Source organism: Rana temporaria, chromosome 1, assembly GCF_905171775.1.
Source record: "Rana temporaria chromosome 1, aRanTem1.1, whole genome shotgun sequence".
Lineage (NCBI taxonomy): Eukaryota > Metazoa > Chordata > Amphibia > Anura > Ranidae > Rana > Rana temporaria.
The window spans coordinates 19,773,785-19,797,818 of NC_053489.1; the positions used below are offsets into that span (position 1 = coordinate 19,773,785).

Below are 24,034 nucleotides of genomic sequence, written 5' to 3' on the forward strand. Positions count from 1 at the left end.
GTCCTTTTTTTACACACCCCTGAAAAAGGTTACCCCGAAACGCGACGGGTGTAAAGAAGGTTCTTCATGTATTTACTAATATGGTGACAATAGGCATGTGCATTTCGAATCGTTCCGAATCGAAATTTGGACAAATTTTTCATTATTCGGACGCATACGAATTCCCGAATTGTAATATTAACAAATTTAACCAAATCCGAACAAACGTTTTCGCATCAAAAACCCGCGGACGAAATTCGATCAAATTTCGAAAACAAATTCTATTCAAATCGAATTCGAAAACAATTCGATTCGAAAACAAATTTGAATGAAATTGAAAGCAAATTTGAATCAAAATCTAAAAAATATAAATCGATTTCTAAAAAAGAATACAGTAAACTAGAATATAAAATAATAAAACAATAGAATGAAAATCAAAGAATAGAATTTAATAGAATGTAATCAAATACAATAGAATATGACCTGGCTTCTTCTATCTATCTTCCATTTTCTGAAATTCGAAATTCATATAGAATGAACTATTCGAATAGAAAAATATTAGAGTAGAATAATATATATATATATATATATATATATATATATATATATATATATATATATATATATATATATATATATATATATTATTCTACTCTTCTAATATTTTTCTATTCGAATAGTTCATTCTATATGAATTTTGAATTTCAGAAAATGGAAGATAGAAGAAGCCAGGTCATATTCTATTGTATTTGATTACATTCTATTCTTTGATTTTCATTCTATTGTTTTATTATTTTATATTCTAGTTTATTGTATTCTTTTTTAGAAATCGATTTATATTTTTTAGATTTTGATTCAAATTTGCTGTCAATTTTCATTCAAATTTGTTTTAGAATCGAATTGTTTTTGAATTCGATTCGAATAGAATTTTTTTCGAATCCGATTGAAATATTATCGAATCCGGTCAAAATATTTTCCAATCCGACAGGATTTTTCGAAATTCGGTCGAAAACGAACGAATTCCGAAAATGAATTTAACACATGTAACGAATCTAACTTAACGAAATTAATTAAATAACGAATTAAAACGAAACAAAACAAATGTTTTCCCTTTTGCACATGCACATGCATTGGAACTGTATATTTGAATTCAATATTACATTTTTATGATAAATATGTACACTTGTGAATAAAAATATTCAATATCCTTTATATTTTGGAATACTATTAGGGCCAGATTCACAAAAGAGATACGACGGCGTATCTCCTGATACGCCATTGTATCTCTGTGATCCGCCCGCCGTATCTATGCGGCTGACTCATAGAATCAGTTACGCATAGATAGCCCTAAGATCCGGCAGGTGTAATTGACTTACACCGTTGGAGCTTAGGATGCAATTCTAGGCCGGCCGCTAGGTGGCGATTTCATTGCGGTCGGCGTAGAATATGCAAATGACTAGTTACTGCGATTCACGAACGTACGCTTTACCCGTCGCTCTAAATTTACGTAGTTTCCGTCGAGATACGCCGCGTAAAACTAAGGCTGCCCTCTAGGTGGCCTAGCCAATGTTAAGTATGGCCGTTGTTCACGCGTCAAAATTAAAAAATTCACATAGTTTGCGTAAGTCGTCCGTGAATGGCGCTGGACGCCATTTACGTTAATGTCAAAACCAATGACGTCCTTGCGACGTCTTTTAGCGCAATGCACGTCGAGTAATTTGATGGACGGAGCATGCGCAGTACGTTCGGCGCGGGAACGTGCCTAATTTAAATGGTGCCCGCCCCATTTGAATTAGGCGGGCTTGCGCCGAGCGGATTTACGTTACACCACCGCAAGTGGTAAGTGCTTTGTGAATCAGGCACTTACGCTGTAAACCTGCGGCGGTGTAACGTAAATGGGATACGTTACGCCGCCACGCAACGTATTTGTCTGTGAATCTGGCCCTTAGTGCCTAAAAGTCCACCCAGGGGAAACCCCTTTTTCTTTTCAGCACTTCTGCCTAGCAGCACTGGGGTCACCAGTTTGGATCCCTACCAGGGCACTACCTGCCTGGAGTTTTCATGTTTTCCCTGTGTCTGTGTGGGTTTTCTCTGGGTCCTCCAGGTTCCTCCCACACTCCAAAGACATGCTAAGAGGTTCATTGATTCCTGTCTAAATTGGCCCTAGTATGTGTATGAAGGTGAGTTAGGGACCTTAGATTGTAAGCTCCTTGAGGGCAGAAACTGACGTGAATGTGCAATATATACTGCATATATGAAGTGCTGGGTAAATTGGTGGTGCTATATACAGTATCTCACAAAAGTAAGTACACCCCTCACATTTTTAGTAACTATTTTATTCTATCTTTTCATGTGACAACACTGAAGAAATGACACTTTTCTTCAATGTAAAGTAGTGAGTGTACAGCTTGTATAACAGTGTAAATTTGCTGTCCCCTCAAAATAACTCAACACACAGCCATTAATGTCTAAACCACTGACAACAAAAGTGAGTACACCCCTAAATGAAAATGTCCAAATTGGGCCTAAAGTGACAATATTTTGTGTGGCCACCATTATTTTCCAGCACTGCCTTAACACTCTTGGGCATGAAGTTCAACAAAGGTTTGCAGGTTACCACTGGAGTCCTCTTCCCCTCCTCCATGATAACATCACAGAGCTGGTGGATGTCAGAGACCTTGCGCTCCTCCACCTTCCATTTAAGGATGCCCCACAGATGCTCAAAATGGTTTAGTTCTGGAGACATGCTTGGCCAGTCTATCACATTTTACCCTCAGGCTCTATAGCAAGGCAGACGTTGTCTTGGAGGTGTGTTTGGAGTCATTATCATGTTGGAATACTGCCCTGCGGCCCAGTCTCCAAAGGGAGGGAATCATGCTCTGCTTCAGTATGTCACAGTACATATTGACATTCAAGGTTCCTTCAATGATCTGTAGTTCCCCAGTCCTGAAAGCGCTCATGCAGCCCCAGACCATGACACTCCCCCCACCATGCAGCAATAATGCTTAAGGAGAAACTATAAAAGTGAAATATTCCTTTAAATTTCGTACCTGGGGGGTGTGTATAGTATGCCTGTGAAGTAGCGCTTGTTTCCCGTGCTTAGAACTGTCCATGCACAAAGTGTAATTTCTGAAGGAAAAAAAGTCATTTAAAATCACTCGCGGCTATAATGAATTGTCGGCTCCCGGCAATACATAGAACAGTCATTCATTAAAAAAAAAAATGCGTGGGAGTACCCCCAAATTCAATTAGCATGCCCTTCAGGTCTGGTATGGATATTAAAAAAAATGATGTGGGGGTTCCCCCCAAATATCCATTCCAGACCCTTCAGGTCTGGTGTGGATTTTAAGAGGAACTCCATCCCAAATAAAAAAAAAATGGCGTGGAGTTCCCCTAAAAAAATCCACACCAGACCCCTTATCCAAGCACGCAACCTGGCAGGCCGCAGGAAAAGAGGGGGGGGATGAGAGAGCACCCCCCCTCCTGAACTGTAACAGGCCACATGCCCTCAACATTGGGAGGATGCTTTGGGCTTCTCTGACCCCTCAAAGCACCATGTCCCCATGTTGATGGGGACAAGGGCCTCATCCCCACAACCCTTGCCCGGTGGTTGTGGGGGTCTGCGGGCGGGGGGCTTATCGGAATCTGGAAGACCCCTTTAACAAAAGAGGACCCCCATATCCCGTCCCCCCATATGTGAATTGGTAATGGGGTAAATTTTACCTCTACCAAAGAAAGTGGAAAGAATATAAAAAAAATAAAAAACACACACCGTGGAGAAAGTCCTTTATTAAAAATAATAAAAAATCCAGCGGTGGTAATCCACTCTCCACTCCAATGCTGTCGGTATCCTGCGATGGGTGATATCCTCTCCGCTGGGGTCCAGTGATGAGAAGATCTCCGTTACATCAGAGGGGGACGGGGTCACCCGGTACATCACTGGGGAAGCCTGGACTCTACCTTGCGTCAGAGGGGGACGGGGTCACGTGATGGGTGGCCCCGCCCTCACCTACATAAGAGCTGTCACTGTTGAAGCCGCATCATTCGCCGGGCTGGATCCCGGACCTGGATGAAGAGAAGATCTTCTCATCGCTGGACCCCAGGGGAGAGGAGATCACCCATCGCAGGATACCGACAGCGTTGGAGCAGAGACCGAGAGTGGATTACCACTTTTTTTTTTAATAAAGGACTTTCTCCACAGTGTGTGTGTGTTTTATTTTTACAATTCTTTACACTTCTTAGTGAAATGGTAGAGGTACAATGTATCCCATTACCAATTCACATGGGGGGGGGCGGGATCTGGGGGTCCCCTTTGTTAAAGGGGTCTTCCAGATTCCGATAAGCCCCCCGCCCCGCAGACCCCCAAAACCACTGGGCAAGGGTTGTGGGGATGAGGCCCTTGTCCCCATCAACATGGGGACATCATCCCCATGTTGAGGGCATGTGGCCTGGTACGGTTCAGGAGGGGAGGGCGCTCTCTCATCCCCCCCTCTTTTCCTGCGGCCTGCCAGGTTGCGTAAATGGATAAAGGATCTGGTGTGGATTTTTGGGGGAACTCCACGCCATTTTTTTTTTATTTGGGCTGGCGTTCCCCTTAAAATCCACACCAGACCTGGTAATTTAATTTGGGGGGACCCCCACGCTTTTTTTTTCATTAATGACTTTTCTCTGAATTGCCGGGAGCCGACAATTCATTATTAGCCGCAAGTGATTTTTAAATGACTTTTTTTCCTTCAGAAATGACAGTTTGTGTAGGGACAGTTCTAAGCACGGGAAACAAGCGCTACTTCACAGGTATACTATACACCCCACCAGGTACAACATTTAAAGGAATATTTCACTTTTATTGTTTCACTTTAAGCATTATTAAAATAACTGTTCCTGAAAAAAAAGGCAGTTTTTAAAACTTTTTTTGCATTGATACATCTCCCCTGGGGTAGGACCCAGGTCCCCAAACACTTTTTATGACAATAACTTGCATATAAGCCTTTAAAATTAGCACTTTAGATTTCTCCCATAGACTTTTACAAGGTGTTCCGCGGCTTTTCGAATTTGCCGCGAACACCCCAAATTGTTTGATGTTCGCCGAACAGGCAATGTTGGAAGCTCATCCCTACTCCTAATGCGCTCTTGCCCATTGAAATCATGCGCTGTAGCGGTTTTAACCTTTTCCTGGCCGCTAGTGGGAGTTAAAAGCACCCTGCTAGCGGCCCGAAATGCACCGCAAATCCGACGGTAAAATGGCAGTGTTTTACTGCTATTTTGCCGCAGATGCTATGGGCGGCACCAGTGTGAAAGGGGTCTTATCTTTCTGTACTTGAAGAACCTTTAAAGTGATAAAACATGGGAAAATGTGTGCAAACTCTACCGGAAATGTTGGAGATCTCTCCTTCTGGACACGAGACACAATCATAGCAACATTTATGGATAGAAAATCCAAACTTTTTTCTGCTGCCAGGTAAACAGGGATCCGAGCACCGAGATACCGGAATCTGAAATCAGATATTATTATCATTATTATAATGTAAATGTCCATCATATCTCATGAGACTATACAATAAGATAAGTGTTGCAAATGGGAATGAGGTTGAGGCTTTCCTCTCCAATGGGTTCAAGGTGAATTCTGCAGGTCTGGGATACATTTAGGGGGCAGTATTTTGGGGTTTTCATTCATTTGGGGTGTTTATTGATTGTTATTGTATGTTGGTGGGGCCTCTATTTTTGGTTAAAGGATAAGTTTATTTTTAAAAAAAAATTACTTATTTTTTAGAAATATTTATCACCTCACTGTCCAGCTGGATGTATAAAAAAACATCTCTATTACTTCCTGGACAGACCTTAGGACATCTATAGAATAGACTCCCTCAAAAACTGGTTCTTGAGGGAGTAGATTGTTTTAAAATATGCCTGGATTCACCATATTAAATCATTCTGGGAAAAAAAATCTGGAACCTTATTGCCATGGTCACACAACACCACCTAGAGGACAAACCTCTTCCCGTATTATTTCATTCTGCCCATTTACCGGTTGGTAAATACAAGCTCTCTTTGGTTCCTCACCTCCTCAATGCTGGCAGACGCATTATACCTCTACACTGGAGTTCCCCGGGGTTCCCACAGAGTGGGACTGGCTTCTGAGGGTGCAAGAAATTCAAGCAGTGGAGGAGTGGAGGCACCAATGTCTTGAAAAATATTATCAGATCTATAACGACTTGGGCAGTTTGGATTGATTTTACCACCTCTGACCTACAGCACCTTGCAAAAGTATTCACCCCCCTTGGCATTTTTCGTGTTTTACTGCCTCACAACCTGGAATTAACATGGATTGTTTGAGGATTTGCATCATTTAATTTACAGAACACGCCCACAACTTTGAAGATGTTTTTTTTTTATTGTGAAGCAAACAATAAATAGGACAAAATAACAGAAAAGACAATGTGCATAACTATTCCGCCCCCTAAAGTCAAAACTTTGTAGAGCCACCTTTTGAGACTATCACAGCTCCAAGTCACTTTGGATAAGTCTCTATGAGCTTGCCACATCTTACCACTAGGATTTTTTCCAATTCTTCCTTGCAAAACTGCTTCAGCTCCTTCAAGTTGTATGGTTTGCGCTTGTGAACAGCAATCTTTAAGTCTGACCACAGAGTTTCTATTGGATTGAGGTCTGGGCTTTGAATAGGCCATTCCAACACATTTACATGTTTCCCCTTAAACCCTTCAAGTGTTTCTTTAGCAGTGTGTTAGGGGTCATGTCCTGCTGGAAGGTGAACCTCCATCCTAGCCTCACACACAGAGTGGTACAGGTTTTGCTCAAGAATATCCCTCTATTTAGCACCATCCATCTTTCCTTCAACTCTGACCAGTTTCCCAGTCCTGACTGCTGAAAACATCCCCCCAGCATGAAGCTGCCACCACCATGTTTCACTGTGGGGGGTGGTGTTCTTTGGGGTTTTGCGATGTGTTGGGTTTGCGCCAGACATGGCATTTTCTTTGATGTCCAAAAAGTAAAATTTTAGTCTCGGCCTTGCCGCATCCCACGGCGGACTCCCTGAACATGGAGGTAAGTGGCTGCAATGCCCCTCCACCCCCATATCTAGCCTGTCCAGCCTCACATTATGCCTCCCCCTCCTCACAGCATGCCTCTCCCTCCCCACACCAGGTAGATGGTAACACAGAGTTCATAGCTCAGGCTGTGGCTGCGCTGCTATCCCCCATGATAGCAGCCTCAGTGGAGAAAGCAGTTAACGCTGGAATGAAACAGCTGAAGCAGCAGCTAGGAGAACATACCACCAGGCTCAATGAGGCTGAACACCACCTTTCCAATGTGGAGGACAAATTATATCAGGTGTAGGCCATGGAAAACAAGCTCAGGACAAAACCAACAAATACATACTTCAAAAACTGGACAATTTAGAATATAAGTCCAGAAGGAGCAATCTACGATTTGTGGGATTCCCAGAATCCCTGCAAGCATCTGTGTTCACAGATTTCTGCACCAGGCACATACCAGAAGCCTTGGACCTTCCTGGTCCCTGCACGGTTGAGCGAGCCCACCAAATGGGAACCATCTCCTCGGAACGCAAGACCCCCATCCCATCATCGCAAAATACCTAAACTCCTCGGGCAAGGCCACCATCCTGCAAAAATTCAGACAGTCCAGATCCCTCCAAATAGAAAGAGCCAAGATCCTGATCTTTGCAGACTATTCCGTTGAAGTTCCAAACAAAGAAAAGCTTTCCAACAAATATGCACAGAACTCCATCAGTGACAAGTGAAATTCACTCTTGCGTTCCCTGCAATTCTGCAACTCAAAACCCCCAACAGTGACCAGATCTCCTCCCAAGAACCCTCTGAAGCGGAAGATTTTCTGCACTCACTCCGAGCCGACTCTCACTCCAACTCTCCCTCTAGAGTCACCCCCAAAAATCATCCTCTGGACCAAAGAAGCCCGAGGAAGGACTCGCTGAAACTCTTCAGACATTCTGGACCCAATCACCGCTACACTCCTTGCTGACCAAGTAGGAGCTACACCCACTCTGATCTAAAATGGGCACGTGTAATGTTGTACTAACATGGCTATGCCAGTTTACACCTGGACTGCCTTTTATATCCCCAGCTCAGGTTGAAAACTAATAGCTAGATTCAGAAAGAGTTAGGCCGGCTTATCTACAGATAAGCCGACCTAACTCAGAATCTACGCCGACTTATGTTTAAGTGTATTCTCAAACAGAGATACGCTTAAACATATCTAAGATACGACGGCTTGTGCCGTCCTATCTTAGGTTGCAATACTGAGGCTGGCCGCTAGGTGGCGCTTCCATTGCGGTCGGCGTAGAATATGTAAATTAGTAGATACGCCGATTCATGAACGTACGCCCGGCCGACGCAGTACATTTACGCCGTTTACGTAAGAGATAGGCCGCCTAAAGTTAGAGCAGGGCCCTAGGTGGCGTTGCCAATGTTTAAGTATGGCTGCCGTTCCCACGTCGAAATTCGAAATTTTTACATCGTGTGTGCGGCACATTAGTCCCGGTGACTGACTGCTCTCCTTACTCTCCACACCAGACAGGTTAATCACGAGGGTCCCCCCACGCAATCTTGCTCCCACTTAAGGATCCTTTCTTTTCATAATTTCTCATGTATAGACAAGGTCCTATATATGCGTAAATAGTGTGCTGCCTCTACGCTGAGCCTCACACCTGATAGGTGGTGATTGCGGCAATTGCCTTGTCTTTGTTCGGTTACAGAAATATATTGAATGTGTTCTTTTGGTTTTTGACTTTTTTGGGTTCAACATTTGTTTGGATATATTTTCATGAGTAAGGACATACCCATTCTGTATGTGACTATGATGCTCACTCACCGTTTGTTTGTTTGTAAACGTGTGTACAATATCTATACTTTGGGCCAGATTCACAAACGAGATACGACGGCGTATCTCTGTTTCTAACTATGCGACTGATTCATAGAATCAGTTACGCATAGCTAGCCCTAAGATCCGACAGGTGTAATTGAATTACACTGTCGGATCTTAAGGATGCAATTCTAGGCCGGCCGCTAGGTGGCGAGGCCATTGCGGCCGGCGTAGAATATGCAAATGAAGACTTACGGCGATCCCCGAACGTCCCGTCGATCTAAATCTACGTCGTTTCCATCGAGTTACGCCACATAAAACTAGGGCTGAGCCCTAGTTGTCTTAAGCCATGGTAAGTATGGCCGTCGTTTCCGCGTCAAAATTTAAACATCAACGTCGTTTGCGTAAGACGTCCGTGAATGGCGCTGGACGCCATTTACGTTAACGTCTAAGCAAATTACGTCGGTGCGATGTCAGTTTAATTTACCCGACGGAGCATGCGCAGTACGTCCGGCGCGGGAGCGAGCCTAATTTAAATGGGACTCGCCCGATTCGATTGGGCCCACCTTGCGCCAGACGGATTTAAGTTACACCGCTGAAAATTTCCAGGTAAGTGCTTTGTGGATCGGGCACTTAGGCAGAAAATTTGCGGCGGTGTAACTTAAATCGGAAAAGTTAAGTTGCGCCCGGGCTACGTGAATCTGGCCCTTTATTCTTAATACATTTTTAATGGAAAAAAAAAAAATATATATCCCACGTCGTATATTCCAAAGATTTGCAGCCCCAGTTACCTTCTATGCCACACATTTATACACATAATAGAATATAAATATCTTGTAAGAAAAGTTCCACATCCACAAAATGACCACAATCAACAACCTTCACTGACTCCAAAAATAACCCCTTTCATGAACATCCACATTTTCTAGTATATCTTAACCACTTAAGGACCACCTCCTGCACATTTACGTCGGCAGAATGGCACGGCTGGGCACAGGAACGTACAGGTACGTCGCCTTTAAAAGCCCAGCCATGGGTCGCGCACGTGACTCGGTCCAAAGCTTTGTGACCGCGGCCCCGATCTCTGCCGGTGTCCCGCGATTGGTCACCGGAGCTGAAGAACGGGGAGAGGTGAGTGTAAACACAGCTTCCCCGTTCTTCACAGTGGCAGTGTCATTGATCGTCTGTTCCCTGATATAGCGAAAGACGATCAATGATATCACACATCCAGCCCCGCCCCCCTATAGTTAGAAAAACATATGAGGTCACACTTAACCCCTACAGCGCCCCCTAGTGGTTAACTCCTAAACTGCAATTGTCATTTTCACAGTAAACAATGCATTTTTATAGATTTTTTTTGCTGTGAAAATGACAATGGTCCCAAATATGTGTCAAAAGTGTCCGATGTGTCCGCCATAATGTCGCAGTCACGAAAAAAAAAACGCTGATTGCCGCCATTAGTAGTGAAAAAAAAATATTAATAAAAATGCCATAAAACTATCCCCTATTTTGTAAACGCTATAAATTTTGCGCACACAAATCGTTAAACACTTATTGCGATTTTTTTTTTTTACCAAAAATAGGTAGAAGAATACGTATTGGCCTAAACTGAGGAAAACAAATTGTATATCTTTTTTGGGGATATTTATTATAGCGAAAAGTGAAAAATATTGAATTTTTTTCAAAATTGACGCTCTATTTTTGTTTTATAGCGCAAAAACTAAAAACCGCAGAGGTGATCAAAGACCACCAAAAGAAAGCTCTATTTGTGGGGAAAAAGGACGCCAATTTTGTTTGGGAGCCACGTCGTACGACCGCGCAATTGTCAGTTAAAGCGACGCAGTGCCGAATCCCAAAAAGGGGCAAGGTCCTTAACCTGCATATTAGTCCGGGTCTTAAGTGGTTAAAACAAGGCTAAAAAATCCCTATAAATCCAAATTATGAACCTCATCATCAAACGATATAAACAGAAAACATCAAGTTATTTCTTACTTTGCCGCTTTTCCAGAAGGATGGATTACTCATATTGGGAAATGTTTGAGGCATATAGTCTGGTTTTCGAAGAATGGAAATTGTGGTATACAAAATATGTGAAGCATTACGAAAAATCCAGTTTCGTAAAAAAAGATCAGTTACAATTTCTTTCCTCTCATTAAAGTAGATCTTGGTTCCATATGAGTCCTTGTAATAATTATTTCTCACATTGTGCAGCTTTTAATGGAAGACAGAAATACACACATTATCATATACAGTTATACAAAGTCTGAAATAAAATACAAAGGCCCAGATTCTCAAACGAGATATGACGGCGTATCTCCAGATACGCCGTCGTATCTCTAAGTTGCACGGTTGTATCTATGCGCCTGATTCTTAGAATCAGTTAGGCATAGATTTCCCGTAGATCCGACTGGCGTAACTGTGTTACACCGTCGTATTGTAAATGCATATTTACGCTGGCTGTTAGGTGGTGCTTCCGTCGAATTCCGCGTCGAGTAAGTAAATTAGCTAGATAAGCGAATTCCCGAACGTACGCCCGGCCGACGCAGCACATTTACGCCGTTTACGTTAGGCTTTTCCCGGCATATAGTTACCCCTGCTATATGGTGGCGTAAGTGCGGCGTAACAATGTTAAAGCGGGAGTTCACCCAATTCGTTTTTTTTTTTTTTTTCCCTTAGCTTCATGCTCGTTTTGTCTAGGGGAATCGGCTATTTGTTTTAAAATATGAGCCGTACTTACCGTTTTCGAGATGCATCTTCTCCGTCGGCTTCCGGGTATGGGTCTTTGGGAGCGGGCGTTCCTTCTTGATTGACAGTCTTCCGAGAGGCTTCCGACGGTCGCATCCATCGCGTCACTCGTAGCCGAAAGAAGCCGAACGTCGGTGCGGCTCTATACTGCGCCTGCGCACCGACGTTCGGCTTCTTTCGGAAAATCGTGACGCGATGGATGCGACTGTCGAAAGCCTCTCGGAAGACTGTCAATCAAGAAAGAACGCCCAGTCCCGCAGCCCATACCCGGAAGCGACGGAGAAGATGCATCTCGTAAACTGTAAGTACGGATCATATTTTAAAACAACTAGCCGATTCCCCTAGACAAAACGAGCATCCATCTAAGGGGAAAATGTGTTCTCCATGGGTGAACCTCCACTTTAAGTATGGCCGTCGTTCCCGCGTCGAAATTTAAATATTTTACGTCGTTTGCGTAAGTCGTTCGCGAATAGGGCTTGACGTCATTTACGGTCACGTCGAAACCAATGACGTCCTTGCGGCGTACTTTGGAGCAATGCACACTGGGAAATTCCACAGACGGCGCATGCGCCGTTCAGGAAAAACGTCAATCACGTCGGGTCACTCAACATTTACATAAAACATGCCCCCATGTTCCAAATTTGAATTAGGCAGGCTTACGCCGGCCGATTTACGCTACGCCGCCGCAACTTACGGAGCAAGTGCTTTGAGAATACAGCACTTGCCCTGCTAAGTTGCGGAGGCGTAACGTAAATCGGATACGTTGCGTCCGCGCGAAGATACGCGGATGTACAAGAATCTGGCCCAAAGTGGTCAGATTTAATCAATGTACTAGGTGGCAATTCTATAAATGTAAATAGAAATAAATCAGGAGAATCACGCATTCTTTACTTTTTCATTATCCTGCAATGTTTCCATGTACATCTCTCTGATATAAAAAGAACTATCCAACCCAATCCAGAGAATCATCAATCATTTGTTTTATTTTCAGATTGGAAAAATGTGTGTATGTGTGTGTATGTGTATGTGTGTGTGTGTGTGTGTGTGTGTGTATGTGTATGTGTGTGTGTGTGTGTGTGTGTGTGTGTGTATGTATGGATGGATGGATGGATGTATATATATATATATATATAGTGGTATTGGGGGTGTTTAGCTCTCGTGGTAGATGCGTTTTCGTGTAGTGAGTCGACACCAAACAGGCATATATTGTTAAGGGCCTGGTAGCCCACGTTTATTAAATAAGGAAAAATAAAACAAAAGTCCACTCAGGAATCCCACGCAGGGGTTTAACCACTTCCTGCCGGCCGTACGATTTTGTACGGCCGCAGTGTGGATGCCAATTGCCGGGAGGTCATCTATATAGGCCTCCAGCCACTGGGGGGCGCGCGAGCGCCACCAACGGCGGCGCGCGCGTGCCTGCTGCATCACTGAGATGCCGATGTGCGTGCCTGGTGGCCGCGATGACCGACAGGCACCTGCGATCGGCGGTTACACAGACAAGGACGTGGATCTGTGTGTGTAAACACACAGATCCATTTCCTGTCAGGGAGAGAGGAGACCAATCTGTGTCCCTTGTACATAGGGACACAGATCGGTCACCTCCCCCAGTCAGTCCCCCTCCCCCCACAGTTAGAAACAATATGCAGGGTACACATTTAATCCCTTCCTCACCCCCTTAGTGTTAACCCCTTCCCTGCCAGTCACATTTATACAGTAATTAGTGCATATTTATAGCACTGATCGCAGTATAAATGTGAATGGTGCCAAAAATGTGTCAAAAGTGTCCGATATGTCCGCCATAATGTCGCAGTCCCAATAAAATTCGCAGATCGCCACCATTACTAGTAAAAAAATAAAAAATAAAAATAATAATAATTATGTCCCCTATTTTGTAGGTGCTATAACCTTTGCGCAAACCAGACGCTTTTTTTTTTACCAAAAATATGTAGAAGAATATGTATCGCCCTAGATTGAGAAAAAAAATTCGCTATTTCTTATAGCAACAAGTAAAAAATATAGATTTTTTTTTTCAAAATTGTCGCTCTTTTTTTGTTTATAGCGCAAAAAATAAAAACCGCAGAGGTGATCAAATACCATCAAAAGAAAGCTCTACTTATGGGGAAAAAAGGACGTCAATTTTTTTTGGAAGCCACGTCGCAATTGTCAGTTAAAGCGACGCAGTCGCGGAAGCTGAAATTTCACCTGGGCAGGAGGGGGTATATGTGCCCAGTAAGCAAGTGGTTAAACGATGTTCAGAAATAACTGAAAATACCAGCCCACCTGGCTACTCTTCAACAGTACTGCTGCCATAGGTACTGGTTCCTTAAACCAGCAGCTCCTCCAGACCCCCAGTCTTGGGTGCACACGACTTTGAAGCCCTTCAACGCCCACAGCGTCTGTCAGCACACAGCATCTGTCCCAACACAGAGACACTAGCAGCCACTGCTCCAACTTCCTCTCACTTCTGCTCTCCCCAGCCCCTCATTATATAAAATGTGTGCACCTGGGCACACACCCTGCAGGCTGGATTTAAAACCCGGACACAGGGTTGGAGATCCCGTCCCACCCATATCTCTGAAGGATCCCAAAGCCACAGAGCCCCATGTAGAAATAGAAAAATCTTAGAAAACTGCCAGAGCAGGGCGGGGGGCTTATCGGAATCTGGAAGACCCTTTTAACAAAGGGGACCCCCAGATCCAGCCCCCCCTATATGAATTGGTAATGGTGTTTTTTTTTTACAATTCTTTACACTTCCTTAGTGAAATATTAGAGCTACAATGTACCCCATTACCATTTCACATGAGGGGGGCGGGATCTGGGGGTCCCCTTTGTTAAAGGGGTCTTCCAGATTCCAATAAGCCCCCCACCCACAGACCCCCACAACCACCAGGCAAGGGTTGTGGGGATGAGGCCCTTGTGGGTACATGGTGCTTTGAGGGGTCACAGACCACCAAAGCATCCTATCAATGTTGAGGTCATTTGGACTGGTACGGTTCAGGAGGGGGGGGGCGCTCTCTCGTCCCCTCTCTTTTCCTGCGGCCTGCCAGGTTGCATGCTTGGATAAGGGGTCTGGTGTGGATTTTTGGGGGAACTCCACGCCATTTTTTTTATTTGGGGTGGAGTTCCCCTTAAAATCCACACCAGACCTGAAGTGTCTGGAATGGATATTTGGGGGGAATCCCACTTCATTTTTTTTATTTGATGTGGGGTTCCCCTTAATATCCATAACAGACCTGAAGGGCCTGGTAATTGAATTTGGGGGGACGCCCACATTTTTTATTTTTTATGAATGACTTTTCTTTGAATTGCCAGGAGCCGACAATTCATTATAGCCGCGAGTGATTTAAATGACTTTTTCAGAAATTACACTTTGTGCAGGGACAGTTCTAAGCATGGGAAACAAGCGCTACTTCACATGCATACTATACACCCCCCCCCCCCAGGTACAAAATTTAAAGGAATATTTCACTTTTTTTGTTTCACTTTAAGCATTATTAAATTCACTGCTCCTGAAAAACCGGCAGTTTTAAAAACTTTTTTTTGCATTGATACATGTCCCCTGGGGCAGGACCCAGGTCCCCAATCACTTTTTAGGACAATAACTTGCATATTAGCCTTTACAATTAGTACTTTAGATTTCTCCCAGACTTTTACAGGGTGTCCCGCGGCTTTTCGAATTTTACGCGAACACCTCAAATTGTTCCCTGTTTGCCGAACAGGCAATGTTCGAGTCGAACATGAAGCTCATCCCTAGTGTAGGGTGTAAGTGTAGTGTGAATATAGTAATAGTTCAGTGTGAGTGTAGTGCGACCATTCATATTTACTTTAGTGTCAGTTTAGTGTTTCAGGGCAAGTTTACTGCAGTATATTGAAGTGTGTTAGTGCAGATTTACTGCAGTATATTATAGTGTGTCAGTGGAGTGTGTCTGTGTAGTGAGTACTCAAGTTAAAGTGCACCAAACACCACTTTCCATTAAAGCGGGAGTTCACCCATTTGTAAAAAAAAAAAAAATTCTCCCCTTAGCTTCCTGCTCGTTCGGTCTAGGGGAATCGGCTATTTGTATTAAAATATGAGCAGTACTTACCCGTTTTCGAGCTGCATCTTCTTCCGTCGCTTCAGGGTATGGGTCTTCGGGAGCGGGCGTTCCTTCTTGATTGACAGCCTTCCGAGAGGCTTCCGACGGTCGCATCCATCGCGTCACTAGTAGCCGAAAGAAGCCGAACGTCGGTGCGGCTCTATACTGCGCCTGCGCACCGACGTTCGGCTTCTTTCGGAAAATCGTGACGCGATGGATGCGACCGTCGGAAGCCTCTCGGAAGCCTGTCAATCAAGAAGGAACGCCCATTCCCGAAGCCCATACCCGGAAGCGACGGAGAGGATGCATCTCGTAAACGGGTAAGTACTGCACATATTTTTAAATAAATAGCCGATTCCCCTAGTAAAAACGAGCAGGAATCTAAGGGGGAAAAGTGCCCTCTAAGGGTGAACCCCCGCTTTAATTAAAGTGCATCCAAGTATGTATTTTCCCCTGAGTGAGTGAGTGAGTGAGTGAGTAACTTGTATAGCGCAGCAAATGCGAACTTAATCGCCTCAAGGCGCTTGACATCCAGAGTCGTACCGGTCCTTCAGAAGAGGTGGGTCTTTAGTTTTTTCCTAAAGGCCCGATGGTTTTCCTCCAAGTGGATGGTAGTGGGTAGAGCATTCCAGAGCCGAGGTCCTTGGACCGAAAATCTGCGTTCTCCCTTCGATTTGTAGCGGGATTTAGGAATTTGGAGAAGGTTTTGGTTGGTTGATCGGAGCACGCGCTTGGTGACGTAGGCTTTTATTTTCTCGCTTAAGTATTGGGGAGCGTTCCCCTGTATACATTTGTGGGTGAGGCAGAGTGTCTTGAATGTCACCCTGTCCTGTACGGGCAGCCAGTGGAGGGATCTCAAGGCCGGGGGGACTGATTCCCACGGCTTTTTACCTGTTACCAGTCTGGCTGCCGTGTTCTGAACGACTTGTAGACGTGACATCTGGTATTTCGGTAGTCCTAAATAGAGGGAATTTGCGTAGTCGAGTCGTGAGTTGATGATAGTTCCAACCACTACAGCTCTGTCCTCTTCCGGGATGAAGGGGATGAGTCTACGTAGCATGCGGTAATAAGCCCACCAGCATGTCTGAAAGGAGATTCAGACATTCCCATGGCACTGTGAGAGGGTCAGCAGCATCTGTTTCCACAGGCAAAGGTGGACGTGGTCCGTCCTCAGGCAGGGCACCTTTGTCTTTGTTTAGTGATGTTGACCATGCTATCCAGCCACAGCATGCAGAGGAGTAGGTAGACTGGCTTACTAAACCATTCTCATCTTCCTCATCCTCTCTCACCTAAGCAGAGACAAGTGCGCAATCCTCCGCAGCTGCCAGAGTGTCTTATTCTGCCTCCTTGTCCACAGCTATCATGCATTGAGGAGGCAGATGAGTTATTTGAACACAGCATCAGCTATGATATTGACTAGTCGCGTGGAAATCGTTTTTTGCGTAAATTTTCAGGTCCAAGTTTAGAAGCGAGATCAGGCGAAAATTTTGGGGGGGGGCTGCCGGTTCTTTCCCGGGTTTGGGGAGGGTGATTATTAATGCTTGCAGGGATTCATAGGGGAACTTTGCTGATGAGGTTGCGTTATTGAATAATGCAGTTAAATTTGGTGTCAATTGGTGGGCGAATTGTTTGAAGTATTCCCCTGTTAGGCCATCTGGACCTGGCACTTTACCTGGGGGGAGGGATTTAATGGTCACTAGTATTTCTTGTTCTGTGAAGGGGTTATTAAGTCGTGATAGTTGTTCTAACATTAGTGATGGAAGTGTAATGTGCTTAACCACTTCCCGACGGCCGTACGACTATATACGGCCGCAGGGTGGTTCTACTTCTCTGGGGCGCCGTATTTTTACGGCCGCCCCTTTCCGCGTTCCCCGCACGCGCTCCCGTGCGCGCAGCGGGGAACTTCTGTGCTGGCCGTGTCCCTTGGACACAGCCAATCACAGATCGCCGTGAACGGCCAATTGAAGTGGCCGTTTGCTAGGCGATCTGTGCGGCCAATAAGAGATGATCTCATATGTTTACATATGAGATCATCTCTCATTCCCGGCTCTCTCAGACAGCGGTGCTGTCAGGGGAGAGAGGAGACCGATCTGTGTCTCTTGTACATAGAGACACAGATCGGTCACCTCCCCCAGTCACCCCCCTTCCCCCACAGTTAGAACACTATATAGGGAATACATTTAACCCCTTCCCCGCCCCCTAGTGTTATCCCCTTCCCTGCCAGTCACATGTATACAGTAATTAGTGCATATTTATAGCACTGATCGCAGTATAAATGTGAATGGTGCCAAAAATGTGTCAAAAGTGTCCGATGTGTCCGCCATAATGTCGCAGTCGCAATAAAAATCGCAGATCGCCGCCATTACTAGTGTTGCTCACGAATATTCGCATTGCGAATATTCGACTCGAATATAGCATATTCGAGAAATCGCGCTATATTTCGAATTTCGCGGTGAATATTCGCAATTCCGAATATTCGCATTTTTTCAATTTGATTTTTAAAACAGATCACATCCTATCGACGTCTAAAAGCATTGCTGGTATGATTAGAGACCCTGGGCCGAGTAGCTAAGCTGAGGCGATCCTATTATGTTGCCAAATTGAAAAAAAAAAAATTGCGATTTTTCGCTATTGCGAATGCGAAAATGATTGCGAATTTTCGATAACTGTGGTAGGAGAACTCTGATTGTCTCTGATGCAAAAGGGGGGGGCTTTGTGTATGTGTATGTGTATGTTATGAATATTTGTATGTTTGATATTATTATTTTTTGTAAGAAGGAAAAAATTGCGCATACCTTAAAAAAGGGGAGAATACAGCAGCAACTCAAAAATGTTATACAACATAAATTAATACAAGACAGAAAATGGAGTCGCTCTACAAGAATAAAAAATATGTCTAGTGACAAGACATGTGGGCAAATTATAAAATAAGCAAGCGCAAATAACTTGTGAAATACACAGTGAAACAAATATATAAAGAAATATAGTCCCAATAATAGAAAAATAATCTTTCATAAAAATGTCTTTGATATGTGAAGTGAAAAAAAGTCCAAAGCATGCAGCATGAACGTGTTCAATCTTCAAGGTGTTTGATTGACAAACGGCTGTGACAGATGGATAGAGTAAAGAATCACCACCAATGCAAAACACTTTTTATTTTCTATTGTAAAATATCAAGAATATTCTGAGCCAATCAGAGTGCTCCTTCCGCATTTGCCGAATATTCGCAATTATTTTGTATTGTAAAATATCAAGAATATTCTGAGCCAATCAGAGTGCTCCTTCTGCATTTGCCGAATATTCGCAATTATTTTGTATTGTAAAATATCAAGAATATTCTGAGCCAATCAGAGTGCTCCTTCTGCATTTGCCGAATATTCGCAATTATTTTGTATTGTAAAATATCAAGAATATTCTGAGCCAATCAGAGTGCTCCTTCCGCATTTGCCGAATATTCGCAATTATTTTGTATTGTAAAATATCACGAATATTCTGAGCCAATCAGAGTGCTCCTACAGCATTTCTCGAAATTGCGCAATAAATATCGCATTCGCATGTTGCGATATTTCGATAAAATATCACGAATATTCTGAGCCAATCAGAGCGCTCCTCCAGCATTTCTCGAAATTGCGCAATAAATATCGCATTCGCATGTTGCGATATTTCGATAAAATATCACGAATATTCTGAGCCAATCAGAGTGCTCCTACCGCAGTTATCAAAAAATCGCAATTATTTTCGCATTCGCAATAGCGAAAAATCGCAATCATTTACTTTCGATAAAATATCACGAATATTCGAATTTAGCGAATATATCTCGAATATTCGAATATATATTCGAGATATATCGCGAAATCGAATATGGCATATTCTGCTCAACACTAGCCATTACTAGTAAAAAAAATAATAAAAAAATAATAATTCTGTCCCTTATTTTGCGCAAACCAATGCGAATTGCGATTTTTTTTTTTTTTTACTGAAAATATGTAGAATACGTATCGGCCTAGACTGAGGATAAAAAAAAAAAAAAAATGAGCTATTTATTATAGCAACAAGTAAAAAATATATTTTTTTTCAAAATTGTCGCTCTATTTTTGTTTATAGCGCACAAAATAAAAAACGCAGAGGTGATCAAATACCATCAAAAGAAATCTCTATTTGTGGGAAAAAAAGGACGTCAATTTTGTTTGGGAGCCACGTCGCACGACCGCGCAATTGTCAGTTAAAGCGTCGCAGTGCCGAATCTCAAAAAGTCCTCTGGGCAGGAAGGGGGTTTAAGTGCCCAGTAAGGAAGTGGTTAAGGAACTCATGTATGTCTTCAGAGGAGGGTTGGTATGTGTCGGGATCCTGCTGCAGCTTATATATGTCACTATAGTAATCACTGAAAGCATCAGCTATTGCCTGGGGGTTTCTAAGTTCTTCTATCGTGTGGGGGTGGAATAGGTGATCTATTTAGTTTTTTTATTCTCCTATCTTTGATTTGTTGGGCATTTTAACTCCCATGACTTTTTTATAGGGAGTTATAGTAAATACCAAAATCAGCGTTGGGTTAATTTGTATTTCTGTGACTTTTTCAATTAACTTCTAATGTTAAAAAAAAAAAAGCGTTTTATTTTTGTGAGTAAAAATGTGAGTAATATAGCCCAATGCAAGTTTCATCTATTGATCCTAATGGTAGAATTGTAACTTCCCCAAATAAATACTTTTCACGTTGAGATGAATGTATCTTTATCTATGAAATAAAAAATTGATTGTTTTTTGCTTTAACCACTTAACCCCCGGACCATATTGCTGGTCAAAGAACGGGCCCCTTTTTGCGATTCGGCACTGCGTCGCTTTAACTGACAATTGCGCGGTCGTGCGACATGGCTCCCAAACAAAATTGGCGTCCTTTTTTCCCCACAAATAGAGCTTTCTTTTGGTGGTATTTGATTACCTCTGCGGTTTTTAGTTTTTGCGCTATAAACAAAAATAGAGCGACAATTTTGAAAAAAATGAATATTTTCTACTTTTTGCTATAATAAATATCCCCCAAAAATATATAAAAAAAAATGTTTCCTCAGTTTAGGCCGATACGTATTCTTCTACATATTTTTCGTTAAAAATACGTAATAAGCGTTTATTGATTGGTTTTCGCAAAAGTTATAGCGTTTACAAAATAGGGGGTATTTTAAATATTTTTTTATATTTTGTTTACTAGTAATGGCGGTGATCAGCGATTTTTTTTCGGTACTGCGATATTATGGTGGACACTTCGGACACTTTTGACACAATTTAGGGACCATTGGCATTTTTATAGCGATCAGTGCTATAAAAATGCATTGATTACTATAAAAATGCCACTGGCAGTGAAGGGGTTAACACTAGGGGGCGGGGAAGGGGTTAAGTATGTCCCTGGGTGTGTTCTAACTGTAGGGGGGTGGACTGACATGGGGAAATGACCGATCTTCTGTTCATACATTGTATGAACAGAAGATCAGCATTTCCCTCCCTGACAGGACCGGGAGCTGTGTGTTTACACACACAGCTCCCGGTCCCCGCTCTGTAACGAGCGATCGCGTGTGCCCGGCGGCGATCGTGCCCGCCGGGTACACGCAGGGGAGTCTGGGGCGAGCGGGGGGCCTGCGCCAGAGCCGACGTATAGCTACAGGCTCTCGCGCAGGGGAGCCAACCTGCCGCCGTAAAATGACGGCGGCAGGTCGACAAGTAGTTACGTTTGATTTTTGCAGACAATTTATACCACACAAACAAAAAAACTGCCACGAAGCTGAAATTCAGGGCTCTACTGATTATTTTGCGGACTAAGCCATGAAATATGTCAACTAAATGTGAATTCTCTCTAAGCACCAAACTAGGCAAAAATACCCCAAAAATGTATTGTTTGCTAACAAAAATAGTGTGGGGTTCCCCCAAAAAACTGGGGGGATCCCAAAGCACCCTCCCCATGTTGAGGGCATGCTCGAATAAGGGTCTGATATGGATTTTGGGGGGATCCCTATGCCTTTTTTCTGTGATTTTTCATCTATACATTACAGCCGCAAGCAAGTTTAAATTACATGTTTTCCTTTCCTCCATTGCACAGATGTGCCACTTCACAGGCAGACTAAGGGGACCCCCTGGCACGATATTAAAGGGAATTTTTTATTTTTTATTGTTTCACTTTAAGCATCATTAAAACTTTTTTTTGCATTGATACATGTCTTCCAGGGCAGGACCCGTGTCTCCATACACCCAAATGCATTATTTTACATTTTTCTACGTAAAATCTCATTTGCCATGTAGCTGCCCACCCCACTAATTTGTTCAGATCTTCTTGCACGTTCAGAGATTAAACTGTTTATCCCATCCTCCAGGTTGTTTATGAATAAATTAAATAGGATTGGTCCCAGCACAGAACCCTAGGAGTCCCCACTACCCACCCCTGACCATTCAGAGTACTGCCCAATTTATCACCACCCTCTCAATCCAAGTACTCACCCTATGGTCCATTCCAATGAACCCAGTTCATTCACATAGGGCCAGATTCACCTAGAATCGCGGCGGTGTAACGTATCGTACATACGTTAAACCGCCGCAAGTTTTCATCGCAAGTGCCTGATTCACAAAGCACTTGCGATGAAAACTACGCCGGCGGCCTCCGGCGCAAGGTGGGCCATTTCAAATGGGCGTGTGCCATTTAAATTAGGCGTGCTCCCGCGCCGGACCTACTGCGCATGCTCCGTTTCGCAATTCCCGCCGTGCTTTGCGCGCAGTGACGTCATTTTTTCGAACGGCGACGCGCGTAGCGTAATTCCGTATTCCCGGACGGCTTACGCAAACGACGTGAATTTTTAAATTTCGACGCGGGAACGACGGTCTTACTTTATACAGCAATACGATTGCTGTGTAAAGTTAAGGCACCAAAAACGACGACTAACTTTGTGATGGAAACTAGACTAGCAGCGACGTAGCGAACGCGAAAAACTGTCGTGGATCGCCGTAACTCTTAATTTGCATACCCGACGCTGGTTTATGACGCGAACTCCCCCCAGTGGCGGCCGCGGTACTGCATCCTAAGATCCGACAGTGTAAAACAATTACACCTGTGGGATCTTAGGGATATCTATGCGTAACTGATTCTATGAATCAGTCGCATAGATACTCTGAGAGATACGACGGAGTATCTGAGATACTCCGTCGTATCTCCGCTGTGAATCTGGCCCATAATTCTTATATAATATAGGATCGGATCATAGTAATATAAGCACTTATTATCCTACTTACCAAGTGCTGGAATCCATGTTGTTTAGATTTATTGTTCATCATGTATATTTCATGTACAGCACTGGCCAGAATATATACAGCCGTGTATGCATAGGAAGGTATAGGTGTAACAGTAGTTAATATAAATGACCAATCTGTTAAATTACCAGGAGGTTGTAAATTCAACCCAAAAAGTTCATTTTTGTATAGATTTGGGGAAAGGTACTGAAACCAGTAAATCCAAATATCTTCCAGTATTGGGTCATGTAAGCCGTTAGAAAACCTGTCATAAATATACATATCGGGGTCTAGGGTGAATGTTGGTGGCCATATAAATATGAAGCTGCAGTTGATTTGTGTAAAGTGACTGTTATACAGATTATTTATTTTACTCCATGATGGTGGAAAAATGAATGTGATATTGTCTATAACAGAGTGTATATGAGAAGCAAGGAGATAAAATTGGTTTGTGTAAGGCCCACACACTATGACAACTTTAGCTGTTGATTTACTTATAGTCCCTATAGACTGAATATCATGTTTAATATCCGCAACAAGTTGAATGATATAATCTGTGCAGATCCCATGTTGTCTCATCATCTTACTCAGTTCTTGGGACTCATCATCACTGCTGCCGTCCCCTGATGATAATATTCCAACCCAGTTCCATCCTAAATGCTGCAATAATTGAAAAATAGCTTCATACCGGACCCGGTCATCTGGTGTCATACGGAATAAAGTTGGATACATTTTTCCATCACCCCGGGGAGTGTCAATGACTCGATAACTGATCTGGATAAGATGTTGGGAAATATTTGAATGGGATTTTATTATTCAAACAACAAAAATATGAGAAATGTAATATATAAATGGCACACAAGATCTCTTGTCATTGTACAGGAAGTACTTGTCAGAATTTATATCATGGAGATCTCAGTATATGAAAGCAAACAATGCCTACTTACCTTCTCCAGCTTCACATCCAGCCCTTAAAGGAACACTAAAGGTTAGTGTTTTTTTTATTAGATCAATTGATTGCTGTAAGCTAGAGCATTTAAATATCACTTCTATGGGGGTGATGTGAAGGGGCAGAGGACACTGCTGTGGGGGTGATGTAAAGGGGTAGAGGACACTGC

At 43.2% G+C, this 24,034-nt stretch overlaps 1 protein-coding gene across 1 annotated transcript in view; it reads right to left on the bottom strand.

The window, feature by feature from the left end:
- The window catches only part of LOC120925065 (vomeronasal type-2 receptor 26-like), a 30,267-nt gene extending 6,580 nt beyond the window's left edge, over window positions 1-23,687 (bottom strand). The window contains exons 1-3 of the mRNA XM_040335951.1: window positions 22,920-23,687; window positions 10,828-11,046; window positions 5,348-5,471 (exon numbers count right to left, since the gene is read on the bottom strand). Of these exons, the coding sequence (XP_040191885.1) occupies window positions 5,348-5,471; window positions 10,828-11,046; window positions 22,920-23,648 (1,072 nt within the window). The 5' untranslated portion in view covers window positions 23,649-23,687. The remainder of the gene's footprint in view (window positions 1-5,347; window positions 5,472-10,827; window positions 11,047-22,919) is intronic.
- Window positions 23,688-24,034: the final 347 nt, after the last annotated feature.